General features: G+C 43.2%; 1 protein-coding gene across 1 annotated transcript; it reads right to left on the bottom strand.

Annotated features, from left to right (window-relative positions):
• Window positions 1-3,237: 3,237 nt before the first annotated feature.
• On the bottom strand, window positions 3,238-12,485 carry LOC138670271 (neuferricin-like). The gene is made up of 4 exons (XM_069757465.1): window positions 12,151-12,485; window positions 5,919-6,059; window positions 5,602-5,785; window positions 3,238-3,786 (listed from the first exon to the last, which is right to left on the bottom strand). The coding sequence occupies exons 1-4, from the start codon at window positions 12,425-12,427 to the stop codon at window positions 3,573-3,575; spliced, it is 816 nt and encodes a 271-aa protein (XP_069613566.1). The 5' UTR covers window positions 12,428-12,485; the 3' UTR covers window positions 3,238-3,572.
• Between the last annotated feature and the right edge of the window lie 1,366 nt (window positions 12,486-13,851).

Genomic DNA, 13,851 nt, shown 5'->3' on the forward strand with positions numbered 1-13,851 from the left:
GTAGACCCCGTTACAATATCCCATCTGGTTCTTGGGGACGGGGACAACATGGACCTGTGTGATTTCAAATGCCAGGACTGAATTTCAGCCCCAGTCTGTACCTGGTTATTATGAAATCCTTTTGGTATGCCACATAGTTTTTATACTGGTTAACTGTGATGTATATATATATATATATATATATATATATGCACTTTGTCCAAATTATGTCTGTCAATGATATACAAAATACCTACAAAGGACAATAAGACCTAGGCACACCTGTTGGAAACATTATACGTCGATTTACCCCTACCTGCCTCCACTAATTTGAATTCAATAAAGGAGCAAAATAGGGTTTGACTAATTTGAAGACAAACAACATACCAATCTGAACAGGTTTTGTATGCTTATTTTTGTTGCACCTTGTATTTTAAGTTTGTTTCACAAATTGTAAGTTGTTTTTAGAAATTATACATTAAAAGTTACTTTTTAACCCCATTTGCTACATATCTACTTCTGTGAAGCCTTGTACTTCAGATACAGCCATTAGCTGCTTATGGACAAGCTGGACAAACATACAATTATGTTCCCGTCTTCACTGTGATTGCTTCTCTTGCTCCTAATTCATCAAAAGTAGTATAGATAATTGGCTGTTTCAGCAAAGACCTCACAGATCTTATTGGACAAGATTTAACCTAGTGGTGATCCTGTTCTACCTCCTGAAAATGTATGAATAAATTGACAACAGGGTGGCACCATTTCTCTTCACAAGAGGGCGTGTCGAACGGCGGCCACTGTCAACACTGACTGGATAGTGATAGTGGGAGGGACACTCCCCCAACTTGTAATGTACTGATGTCAACTTATGAATTTCTAGAAACAATAACAAAGGAAAAATACACAACACAGAGTACTAAAAAAAAGATGTCCCAGAATTAGCAATGTCAGGATAGCTACAATGTTACGGTGTAGATCTGTATAGTCATCAAGCTTTTTAATCACTTTCTGTAGGGTTCACACTTAATAAATAATGATGTTTGGTGAGGTTATTATTAATGTTGTGCTTACGGGAAAAGCATCAATGAATGACATACACCAAGGAACAATCCATGTGAATACAAAAAATAAGAAATCAGATTAGGGGCTATAGGAAAAAACTTTGGAAAACTACAGGAAGGCTGCCTTTGTTTTTGTCCAAAGTCAAAATTTTCAAGCGGTTGTGCATCCTGTAGATAAATCTATAGCACAAACTGCACCACTTGTATTACGCACCAATAAGACATGTGGCACAGGTGGGGGGAACTGAACATAAAATTGGTCTTTATGCCGATGATGTGGTATTAACCTGCACCTCACCTTTAACTTCGTTGAGCGCGATTACCTCTATTTTAACGGAATTCTCGGCGGTCTCATACTACAAACTTAATTTGACCAAATCCACAATCTTTCCCCTTTTCCTCCCGGTTCCCCTTCAGATCCAAATTCAATCACAATATGCGTTTATTTGGGCCCCCCTGGGCTTCACGTACCTAGGTATTAAGATAACGAGATTAGACAATATAGTTCGCGCTAATTGTGAGGAAACCCTTGCGGAGGTCAGGAAGGGCATAGATCGTTTATCGAATGCGTCGCTCTCATGGATGGCCCGTATACAAACTGCTAAAATGCTATTCCTACCTAAAATTATGTATCTCTTCTGTTGCCTCCCCCTTTCTATCCCCGCGAAGTTTATTTCAGCTTTTCAATCGCTTATAGATCGGTTTATTTGGAACAAGAAGCCACACAGGATCAGGCGTCGGATTATGTTCCTACCGTACTCTATGGGTGGGCTGGGTGCTCCTGCGGTACAGTCTTACTATAGGGCGGCGATCCTCGAGCCCCTTAAAATATGGTGGGAGGGGAACTCATGCTTACCCTGGTTCCTTATCGAGTCCCACTTTGCCCCCCAGAACTCGCTTAAACTACTCCTAGAACTTCAGCTGCTTCGGGTCCCTCTTGTGGGCCCGTGTCTCCGCTCTATCAGGAGCGCTGCTAAACTTTGGGCGCTGCTTAGCTCCTCACACTTGGGGTTCATGTATGATTATATCTCTTTGCAGGCTTTGGAGTATGCTATCGGACATATCTCCCTTTCCTCCTGGAGAAGTCGTGGGGTGCTCCGGGTGGCGGACCTATTTGGCTCAGATGGTCTTCTGTCATTTGAGGACCTCTCAGGGAGATTCTCCCTGAACAGCACTGACTTTTTCCAATATCTTCAGCTCCGTAGCTTTCTCAGATCACGTCGGTCGTTCGGAGTGCCCCCGCCTTTAACAGAGGACCCGGCTCATAGGTTCTTCAGACCAGCCACTATATTGCCCCATGGCATATCCATTATCTACAAAGCCCTCATATCCTATGGTTCCACTGACAAATTTCAATTTATGACTTCCTGGGAGTCCTCGCTGGGTTTTGAGGCCTCCCTGGAAGATTGGCAGTTTGCAATGACACATCCCTCTAAATTCTCATGTATTGGGCACTTGGAGCAGGTGAAAAAGATACAACTACACTGGTACATTACCCCCGTCCGTTTGACGAGGTTTTCCTCGTCCTCCTCCCCTCTCTGCTGGAAGGGGTGTGGCGCCTTGGGGTTCTCGTCCCATGTCTGGTGGTCATGTCCGCGGATTCAGGTTTTTTGGAGCGAGGTGGAAGCACTGATTATCGACCTGACTCGTCTCCCCCTGGTGCTGAGTGGTCAACTTGCTGTCCTGGGCATCTCCCTCACCGATCTTCCCTCCCCTCTCCGGCCCATTGTCTCTAATGTCCTGGTTGCTGCTAGACAATGCATTGCGAAACATTGGAAGTCCTCGGATCTCCCCTCTAGAGCCGAACTGATCGCCAAAATCGACTTACACTTTTGCTATGAGGTTATTATGGCTCAGGGTTTGTCGAGGAGAACTAGGGTCCTCTCATGGTGGGACCCCTGGGTGTCCTCTGTACACATCTCCCAGTCTGCTCTTACCCTCATTTAAATTGTATATCTCATCAATCTCCTTTTTTTTTTTTTTGGCTGTACTTGACACTGTAACTGTATATTCTGTACTGATTATGTTGTGGTCCTCATGCTTTTTGTACTGGATTTGTCCTTTATCCCCCTTCCCTCTCTGATTGCCCTCCCCTCCCTCCCTCCCCCTCTTCTTCCCGAAGTTCACTGTTGTATGGTTAATATGCAATTTCTCAATAAAAACTTATTGGTTAAAAAAAAAAAGACATGTGGCACAGTGTTTTTCCAATGTGACATCATAATTTCTAGGTATCACAATTTTACTAAAACCATATATTAGTAATAGAAGTCTTCCAGAGTCCATCTTATCAAGAACCGCACTTAGAATTACAGTTTGTTACGTATTCTCGGCATGAGGTGATGCTTGTGTTACATCGAAACGATAATGTCATGCCCGGCCTACTAAACAAAGTCACCAAGGATGTCAGCAGATAGGCGGAGGTTCGCAGGGCTCTGATCCATTGGACTAGCGTCCTGCAAACCTTTTTGCTCATCTCTACTTATAACATGCTAAGTATCTGTCCATTATGTATAAGTTACAGATATCCATAATTTATTCTTTAAGCAGGCACCAGTCAAAAAGAGAATTGCAGTCTTTATATTCCTTCAGGGAAGGATTATCTAGATCTCCATGGTCATCATGTTCTATGGTCTCAGGATTTTCTGATGGGGGACCAGTAGTCCTGACACATACACAGCGATATCCATCATATCCAGCTAGGTACAATTTTCTGGGGACTCCGACCCAATCTCTTTGTATTCCACCACTACAAAGACAAAACAATAATCAGTTGTAGCTGGCTTTATAGAATTATTGTACATATACACAGTCTGCCTCTTTAGTTTCTGGCAATTTAGCTACTAGGGTATCTGTCAATACTGTAAATCTACAGTGGGACTAGATAAATCTTAGTAAGCTCAAAAAGTTTGTTGTAACAGCTGCATTGCAACCAGAAGCTCTTTTTACAGTGCTGTGCAAATTAATTGGGACAAAGCATTTTTTAAGTTAAATCGTAAGTTGGTTACCAGTCAGTGATTCATACCAGTTTAATATATAATAAATAAACCTTGGTCAATAGCCAGTGGAAAAGGGTAATTTTCAGAAATAGTATGCAACAGTGCATTATAACATTTTATTTTTTGCTCAGTCCCAATTAATTTGCACAGCACTGTACTTATATTTGTGCCCCAAAAATTATAATCCACTCATTATGTATTAACTAATGTTTATTGGTAACAGCCCTGCTGCAGACTTACTCGTGTTACTGAAGGACAGAGAGAGAGTAAGGAGCGCTGCGGTGAGCTTACCTTCCGGAGCGCAGGACCTTAAGCACGTGACCTCCGGGGGAGTGGACGGAGGCAGGGCCAGACGCCGAGTAGCGGCGGTGACCAGAGAAGCCAGAGAATAGACTGAACGTGCCGAGGTCAAGCCGGGAGGTAGATGAAGTGCCAAAAGTATGAAACGAAAGCGTGGTCAAGGCATAGCAAAAAGGTCAGAAAGCCGGAGATAGCGGTACAGTACAAGCGAGGAAGGCGGAGCAAGAGTAAACAAGCCAGAGGGTCAGAGCCAGGAGAGACAGTAATAACAGAATCACGGAGCAAAGCACAGAACGAGCAAACAGACCAGCTCATACACGAGAGGCAATCGGACAAAACAGTATGCAAGCACACCAGGGGGTTAGACACACAGCCAGGAAAGATGTATCACTGACAAGGATCCCCAGAAGAAAGCAGGTAAATATAGCCCTCCCCAAACCAAAAGGAGGCTATACAAATTAACCCCGAAAGGACAGGGAAGGACCCTGTCCACAACCATGACAGTTATACGTGCAACGCCTGGATCTGTATGGATATAGATACAGTAGGATCAACAAATGCCAACAGCAGCACAAGTCCAAAACGACGCATTGCAACGTTGGCCAAACATAGCAACATATTTATTAAGGTTGAAGGAAGACTTTAAGTCCATCTAGTTCAACCCATAGCCTAACCTAACATGCCCTAACATGTTGATCCAAACGACGGAAGTGTGAAAGAAGCCTAAGGCAATTATTTTTTTAACTGTTACTGAAAAAGAAATCAAGTGGAAACCCCCTTTAACATGTTTTATAGAGAAAGCAAATAAATGATGTCCCTTTTCACGGCAGAGTAAAATATGAGTGCCATTTTTTACTGTCAGCTACATACACTAGAGATATTTACAGGAGTCCATGACAATCTGCTTGAGCACAACATAGAAGAGCAGATCTTGAGTGCCTAATGCAGTTACTTGCTTCACTAAGTAGCTCTACACGGGAAGTATACAACTTTTGACTATGTTTAGCTTATTTTTCAATGCCGTCTGTCATTTAAAGTTGCAAATTGGGGCTCAGACTTAGTCAGAACCCAGCTTTAGGCTACCTTCACATGTAAACTACTGACCAAATACTGAACCTCAGAAAACCAGGAGTGGGTGATAAATACAGAAGTGGTGCATATGTCTCTATTATACTTTTCCCCTGATTGCTCCACTCCTGGTTTTGGCTTACAAATACTGAGGTAAAATACAAAATGTGTGCTTGTGGCCTATGGCTGTTACTCACCTATTTTTGGAACACCACACTCTGCTGGTACCGGAGTTAAATTCGGAGTTACATGGTGGAAACTGCTTATTCTCTTCAAATCTCTGCTCTTTTAACTTTACCCCAATATCAATAACTGCTAATGCTTTTTCTAAAGCTTTTGTAGGATTTCCTTCATCATCATAAAAGTGTCCTATGAGTTTACCTTATAGAAAGAAAAATAAAACTGTAAGTACTGACTTCTTAATATATGTTTCTACCCATGAGCTGGTTACCAGCAGTACATTATAATCAGCACAACAGTCTCTAATAATGGGGTCAAAAAAAGAAACACATACCAACCACTGCATAGTTCTTGTGATAAAAACTAAGCCAGTTGTGGAGGTGTAACATCTGCGTAGGCGACAGTTCCGTCACATCCTCTACTAATCCACCTTCTGTAAAGTCACCAGTCACGTAGGCTCTAGAGGCATCTCTCGCTGTGAAAAAGAAATATAAAATTTAGTTGATTTTAGTAAACTCTTTAAGCTGGTGCACCACAAAAGTGCATACTTATGGAACTTTTCTCAAATAAATACAATGCAAATCACTCCAACTGCCCTATGGGCCATTCAATAGGACTGTGTAAATCCCTATGTACCATCTACATTTAGAATAAATTTTCTGCTCGGAGGAACAAATACCGTATGCTGTGGATTTTACTAAGAATTTCTTCACATCAATGTACAGGGGTGAAACCTGTAGGGAGTCTGTAGCAAGAAATAGGGAGAAGCAAAGAGTGCACGCTGTTTTTAAATGGAATCTGTCACCCCCCGGGGACATATGACCTATTAATATGGGCATACAGGTAATAGAAATGATACACTAGTCCTACCTGTATGCCTCATATTAATGGTCTTGATGCTCAGAAATCTTAGATTCTTTCTGTATGTTAATGATTTCTTCCAGGCTCCGGGACGTGCAGTGCCTGGAAGAAATCCCTGCCTCCTGTCTTCATTGTAAGGCCATGTTCACACAGTGCGTTTTTTTCTGCGGAACAGCAGCGTTTTTGCCGCTGCGGTTCCGCAGCTGTTTTCCATGCAGGGTACAGTACGCTGTACCCTATGGAAAACAGGAACCACTGTGCACATGATGCGGGAATCGGGAAAAAAAAGTACCATGTCACTTCTTTTTTCGGAGCCGCAGCGGTTCTGCACCCATAGACCTCCATTGTGAGGTCAAACCCGCAGTAAAACCCGCAGATCAAAAATATATCTGCGGGTTTTATTGCGGTTTGTGGTGCCGCTGCAGCAGGAAGTGCGGGGAAGCGGGCGGAAGTGCGTGGGCGGAGTGTGGCTGCCCCGATCCCACTCCCCCATGCTCCGATGCCCCCCCGCCGTACTCCAATGCCCCCCCCCCCCCCCGTGCTCCGATGCCCCCCCCCGTGCCGTAATATTCCCCCCTTATACTTACCCGGCCTCCCAGTGTCCGTCCGGCCGTCTTCTCCCTGGGCGCCGCCATCTTGCAAAATGGCGGGCGCATGCGCAGTGCGCCCGCCGAATCTGCCGGCCGGCAGATTCGTTCCAAAGTGCATTTTGATCACTGAGATATAACCTATCTCAGTGATCAAAATAAAAAAATAGTAAATGACACCCCCCCCCCCTTTGTCACCCCCATAGGTAGGGACAATAAAAAAATTAAGAATTTTTTTTTTTTCCACTAAGGTTAGAATAGGGTTAGGGTTAGGGTTAGGGGTTGGGTTAGGGGTAGGGTATTTTCAGCCATTTTAACACTAAAAAAACTTCCTAGAAAACACACAGACTCTGCATAGAAAACAGCATAAAAAAAAGGATCAAAAAACGCATCAAAAAACGCACCAAAAAAGCACAAAAAAATGGACCAAAAAAAGGACCTGCATTTTCTGCCAAGAGCTGCGGTTTCAGTCCTGAAAAAAAAAGGATGGAAATCAGGAACGTGTGAACATACCCTAATACTACCCCCCTCCCATGCACATCAGTTATGGTCCCGGAAGCCTGCGCCTTGCACTCCCTCACAAATACAGTTATATGAAAAAGTTTGAGCACCCCTATTAATCTTAAGCTTAATGTTTTATAAAAATTGTTTTTTTTGCAACAGCTATTTCAGTTTCATATATCTAATAACTGTTGGACACAGTAATGTTTCTGCCTTGAAATGAGGTTTACTGTACTAACAGAAAATGTGCAATCTGCATTCAAACAAAATTTGACAGGTGCATAAGTATGGGCACCCTTATTTTCTTGTTTTAAATACTCCAACCTACTTTTTACTGACTTACTAAAGCACTTTTTTAGGGTTTTCTAACCTCATTGAGCTTTGAACTTCATAGCCAGGTGTATGCAATCATGAGAAAAGCTACTTAAAGTGGCCACTTGCAAGTTGTTCTCCTCTTTGAATCTCCTCTGAAGAGTGGCATCATGGGCTCCTCAAAACAACTGTCTAATGATCAGAAAATAAAGATTATTCAACATAGTTGTTCAGGGGAAGGATACAAAAAAGCTGTCTCAGAGATTTAACCTGTCAATTTCCACTGTGAGGAACATAGTAAGGAAATGGAAGAACACAGGTACAGTTCTTGTTAAGGCCAGAAGTGGCAGGCCAAGAAAAACATCAGAAAAGCAGAGAAGAAGAATGGTGAGATCAGTCAAGGACAATCCTCAGACCACCTCCAGAGAGCTGCAGCATCAACTTGCTGCAGATGGTGTCACTGTGCATCGGTCAACTATACAACGCACTTTGCACAAGGAGAAGCTGTATGGGAGAGTGATGCGAAAAAAGCCGTTTCTGCAAGCACGCCACAAACAGAGTCGGCTGAGGTATGCAAAAGCAAATTTGGAGAAGCCAATTTCTTTTTGGAAGAAGGTCCTGTGCACTGATGAAACCAAGATTGAGTTGTTTGGTCATACAAAAAGGCGTTATGCATGGCGGCCAAAAAACACAGCATTCCAAGAAAACAACTTGCTACCCACAGTAATATTTGGTGGAGGTTCCATCATGCTTTGGGGCTGTGTGGCCAATGCCGGCACCGGGAATCTTGTTAAAGTTGAGGGACGCATGGATTCCTCTCAGATCAGCAGATTCTTGACAATAATGTTCATGAATCAGTGACAAAGTTGAAGTTACGCAGGGGATGGATCTTTCAGCAAGACAATGATCCAAAACAACGCTCCAAATCTACTCAGGCATTCATGCAGAGGAACAATTACACTGTTCTGGAATGGCCATCCCAGTCCTGAATATCATTGAACATCTGTGGGATCATTTGAAGAGGGCTGTCCATGCTCGGCGACCATCAAACTTAACTGAACTGGAATTGTTTTGTAAAGAGGAATGGTCAAAAATACCTTCATCCAGGATCCAGGAACTCATTAAAAGCTACAGGAAGCGACTAGAGGCGGTTATTTTTGCAAAAAGAGGATCTAGTAAATATTAATGTCACTTTTCTGGTGGGGTGTCCATACTTATGCACCTGTCAAATTTTGTTTGAATGCAGATTGCACATGTTCTGTTAGTACAATAAACCTCATTTCAAGGCAGAAACATTACTGTGTCCAACAGTTATTAGATATATGAAACTGAAATAGCTGTTGCAAAAAAACAATTTTTATAAAACATTAAGCTTAAGATTAATAGGGGTGCCCAAACTTTTTCATATAACTGTACATACCTCATCCTCCCTTCTATGGGCGCTGCATTAAGGGATCACCGCAGGCGCCAGGGAGTCACTGTGACCTCCTGTGTGCATGCCGATAATATGCTCTCCCCACTTCCTCCCTGCACAGTCATCGCTAGGAACCATGTGTACATAGCGATGACAATGCAGGGAGGAAGTGGGGAGAGCACCTTATTGGCGCGCAGGCCAGAGGTCACTGAATCAGGTCACCGGCGCCTGCACAGAAGATCCCTGAATGTAGCGCCCACATAAGGAAGGATGAGGCATGTATTTCTGAGGGAGTGCAGGGCGCAGACGTGGGATTTTGGGGACATAACTGATGGGCATGGGATGGGGGGTAGTATTGTAATGAGGACTGGGGGCAGGGATTTCTTACAAGCACCGCACGCCCCGAAGCCTGGAAGAAATCATTAACATACAGAAAGAATAAAAGATTTCTCAAAAACAAGACCATTAATATGAGGCATACATGTAGGACTAGAGTAACATTTCTATTACCTGTATGCCCATATTAATAATAATCTTTATTTTTTTTTATATATTAACAGGTCATATACGTCCCCGGGGGTGACAAATTCCCTTTAACAGTCTGATCAGTTCTGCCACAGAATAAAGGTATGTGCACAGGTGGGTCCTCTCCAAAACATGCCTGAAAAAGTGCTGAGAAAACGCTCGAAAGAAAGTTTTTACATAGAAATGTATATGTTCTATTTGCTTTTCATACGTTCATTCTTTTGATTAACTTTTAACAGCTACAGGTTTAAAAAAAAATTCCAAGCGGCTGACCTGACCAATCTTCAGACATTTTCCACTCTGAAGATGCTCTATACTTTAAAATAGAAGTCAACAGGAAAGATTTTTACCTTCAGAAACCATTAGCAGATTCTTCATTGTCAATGGAGAGAAAAAAAAAACGGCCAGTACAAAAGACGCCATAAAAAATAATGGAAAAATGCTTAAAAGAATACTGATGAACAAACGGTGAGGAAACAAAAAGACAGCCAAAAAAAAAAAAGACATTCAGGACAAAAAACACTGCCATGTATTGTAATGTGTTCCTCTTGGAAAACACAGTGAGTTCGCCCACGTGTATGGCAGGAAACATATCTACAGTTAATGCTTTCTCGTGGATTCCAATATACAGCGTCCAGGACAGAAATGACAACGGATCCTGACAGAATTCACTGGCTGATAATGGATCAGTCCCATTGTTGCATTCCATTAGAATAGATGTAGGGAATAGGGACATTCTTCCAAGAAAAACAACAAACCTGCCAAATGGGATCTATTGGAACATGGACCTGGCACAGGATAATGGATCCTGTTAGAAAAGCTCATTATTGCAAAAGGATTTTAATGAAATAGAACCACAACTGCAATGTGAACATGGCCTTATAGAAATATACAATTATATAAAGAGTTAAATAGGACCAGGACACCTACTAACTTATTTGTTTTGGTAAAATTCCCATACAATAATTCCAAGCTTAGAACTGTTAGATATACTGTTCCTCCTTTATGCCCATTGGAAATGTATGAGTAACCTAAAAATGAGTATAACACTGTTCTCACCATATACCATGCCCTTTCTGTGTTATGCTCACATCATCCACATGTACTGTACAAAAAAAGGTGCAAAACCAAAATGGTGCAGGATAAAGCTAGACCACCTTCACCACTAGGTTCTGACCATCAGGCCTGGGAAGGAGCTGCAGAACATAAAAAATGCTGCAGTCAGGAAAGATAGGGGGCTGAGGAGTTCTGCCAAGGGGGGAGTCGGAGGGGAAAAATAAGGCCATGTTCACACGATCAGTATATATACACCAAACTCAGAAGTGGAACAGTCAGAGGAAAAGTATAGAAACACGTCACCACTTCTGTATTTATCACCCACTCCTGGTTTTGGCTTACACATACTGAGGTGACATACTGATAGTGTGGACGTGGCCTTACTCTGTTATAGGGGTGTGCCAGCAGTAGGACTCTGGTGTAGGGTCATTATAGAACAAATCTCGCTGGAAGAAGCTGGTGGCGAAACGCGCGTCGGGGTGAGGGCACGCCTGTCGGGGTGAGGGGACCCTCCTGTGACAAGCTCCCATTATACAGATAATAACTATTTAGTTACCTTTGAATAGCTCCGTACTTGGCTGATCATATAGCATTACTGATGTGAGCAGTTAGTCTCTGATCCAGCCTCATCCTGTTTATGCTAGTAGAAGGCATATAACGGTATTCATCTTTTTGCCTCATGATGATTACAATTGATTGTACGCTTGCCACTTTAATATAGGTCTTTTCAGTGGATTAATACATTGTGGTCTGCTATTTTAAGGGGGTCACTGTATTATATATATTTTTTTTGTCCTTATCCCTTATTTTTACCGCTCTTCCCTCGCTGTGCTCGGCGTCCACTACACGGCATTTCTACTTTTGTCTCTATAGTTTTGCTGGATCTCTTCTTGAACCCTCATATTTATCTTATATGTTGTTTGAAGTGCCATCATTTACATAGGATCTTTTTTTATTTCATTGTAGGGTCATGACTCTGCATCCAAACAGGGATCGCAGCGGGGTTTAGGACGCCCAGCAAACTAGCGCTCTCCTCCTGGAGTCAGGGATGTCCCTACTTTTTCTGGGGGTCTTCCAGGCCATGCACCACAGTTGGAAGCATTGGTAACAGTTTCCCATTGCTGCATACACTTCCAGGAGGAATAACAGAGTAACACAGTGCAGAAGTACTTACTCCAGAATTACTTTATAAAGAAAACTTAAAAACAATGTCACGAAGGGAATCCAATGAGTGGCAATTCATTGCCCTCTATAGTGAGTGGCATTTACATGGCACATTGCCCCCTATAAGCAGAAATTAGGATTTGTACCTGCAAAGAAGCTGTAGGAGCCCCCAGGCCCATAATGCTTTATCCCCTTGTGCACGTCAAACACCTGCCCTAGCACTGCCAGGTACAAGCCAGGGCTGCCATGCCCCCCGTGATAGCTGGACAGCTCGCCCTTACTCAGCAGCCGTCCCGGGGTCACACTGCACTGCTTGGGAAAGATATAGCTCAGTCCGGGCATCTGTACCAAGGTCCATGGATCCGTCCGCATGCCCAGCAGTGCCGCAAGGCCCAGAGCTGCGGCTGCCAGGTACCCGAGCATGCCTGGCACTGCATGGACGCTTCACCTGCCCAGCACACTGCTTGTTCCGGGTGCTCAAGGGGGCGGAGCTAAGGCTTTGTGGTGAACCAAAACAGTCATCACTCTGCCATCTAGTGGCAGCAATACGGATTACAGCCTGCATGAACCACACAGTCAGCAAGGATTTTGACGAACGAGTCCACAACTCACTCACTGCTCATTGCTGTGGACTCTGCGTATTCTCCCTCTCCACTGGCACACGGCTTTATGGTATCTATGCTGCATAACACTATGGGGGTGCATTATACATGCTATAAGGGTGCATTATACATGACAAGGGGGTGGATTATACTATAAGTGTGCATTATACTATGGAGTGCATTATACTATAAGTGTGCATTATACTATGGAGTGCATTATACTATACATGACAAGGGGGTGCATTATACTATACTAGATGGTGGCCCGATTCTAACACATCAGGTATTCTAGAATATGCATGTCCACGTAGTACATTGCACAGCCACATAGTATATTGTTCAACCACGTAGTATATTGCACAGCGCTGTAGTATATTGCACAGCCACGTAGTATATTGCCCAACCACGTAGTATATTGCACAGCGCTGTAGTATATTGCACAGCCACGTAGTATATTGCACAGCCACGTAGTATATTGCACAGCCCACATAGTATATTGCACAGCCCACATAGTATATTGCCCAGCGATGTAGTATATTGCCCAGCGACGTAGTATATTGCACAGCCACGTAGTATATTGCCCAGCCACATAGTATAATGCCCAGCAACGTAGTATATTACCCAGCGACTTAGTATATTGCCCAGCCACGTAGTATATTGCACAACCACGTAGTATATTGCACAGCCACGTAGTATATTGCACAGCCACGTAGTATATTGCACAGCCACGTAGTATATTGCACAGCCACGTAGTATATTGCACAGCCACGTAGTATATTACCCAATGACGTAATATATTGGCCAGCCACGTAGTATATTGCCCAATGACGTAATATATTGGCCAGCCACGTAGTATATTGCCCAATGACGTAATATATTGGCCAGCCACATAGTATATTGCCCAGCGACGTAGTATATTGCCCAGCGACGTAGTATATTGCACAGCCACGTAGTATATTGCCCAACCACGTAGTATATTGCACAGCGCTGTAGTATATTGCACAGCCACGTAGTATATTGCACAGCCACGTAGTATATTGCACAGCCCACATAGTATATTGCACAGCCCACATAGTATATTGCCCAGCGACGTAGTATATTACCCAGCGACATAGTATATTGCCCAGCCACGTAGTATATTGCACAACCACGTAGTATATTGCACAGCCACGTAGTATATTGCACAGCCACGTAGTATATTGCACAGCCACGTAGTATATTGCACAGCCACGTAGTATATTACCC

Source organism: Ranitomeya imitator, chromosome 3 (genome assembly GCF_032444005.1).
Source record: "Ranitomeya imitator isolate aRanImi1 chromosome 3, aRanImi1.pri, whole genome shotgun sequence".
Lineage (NCBI taxonomy): Eukaryota > Metazoa > Chordata > Amphibia > Anura > Dendrobatidae > Ranitomeya > Ranitomeya imitator.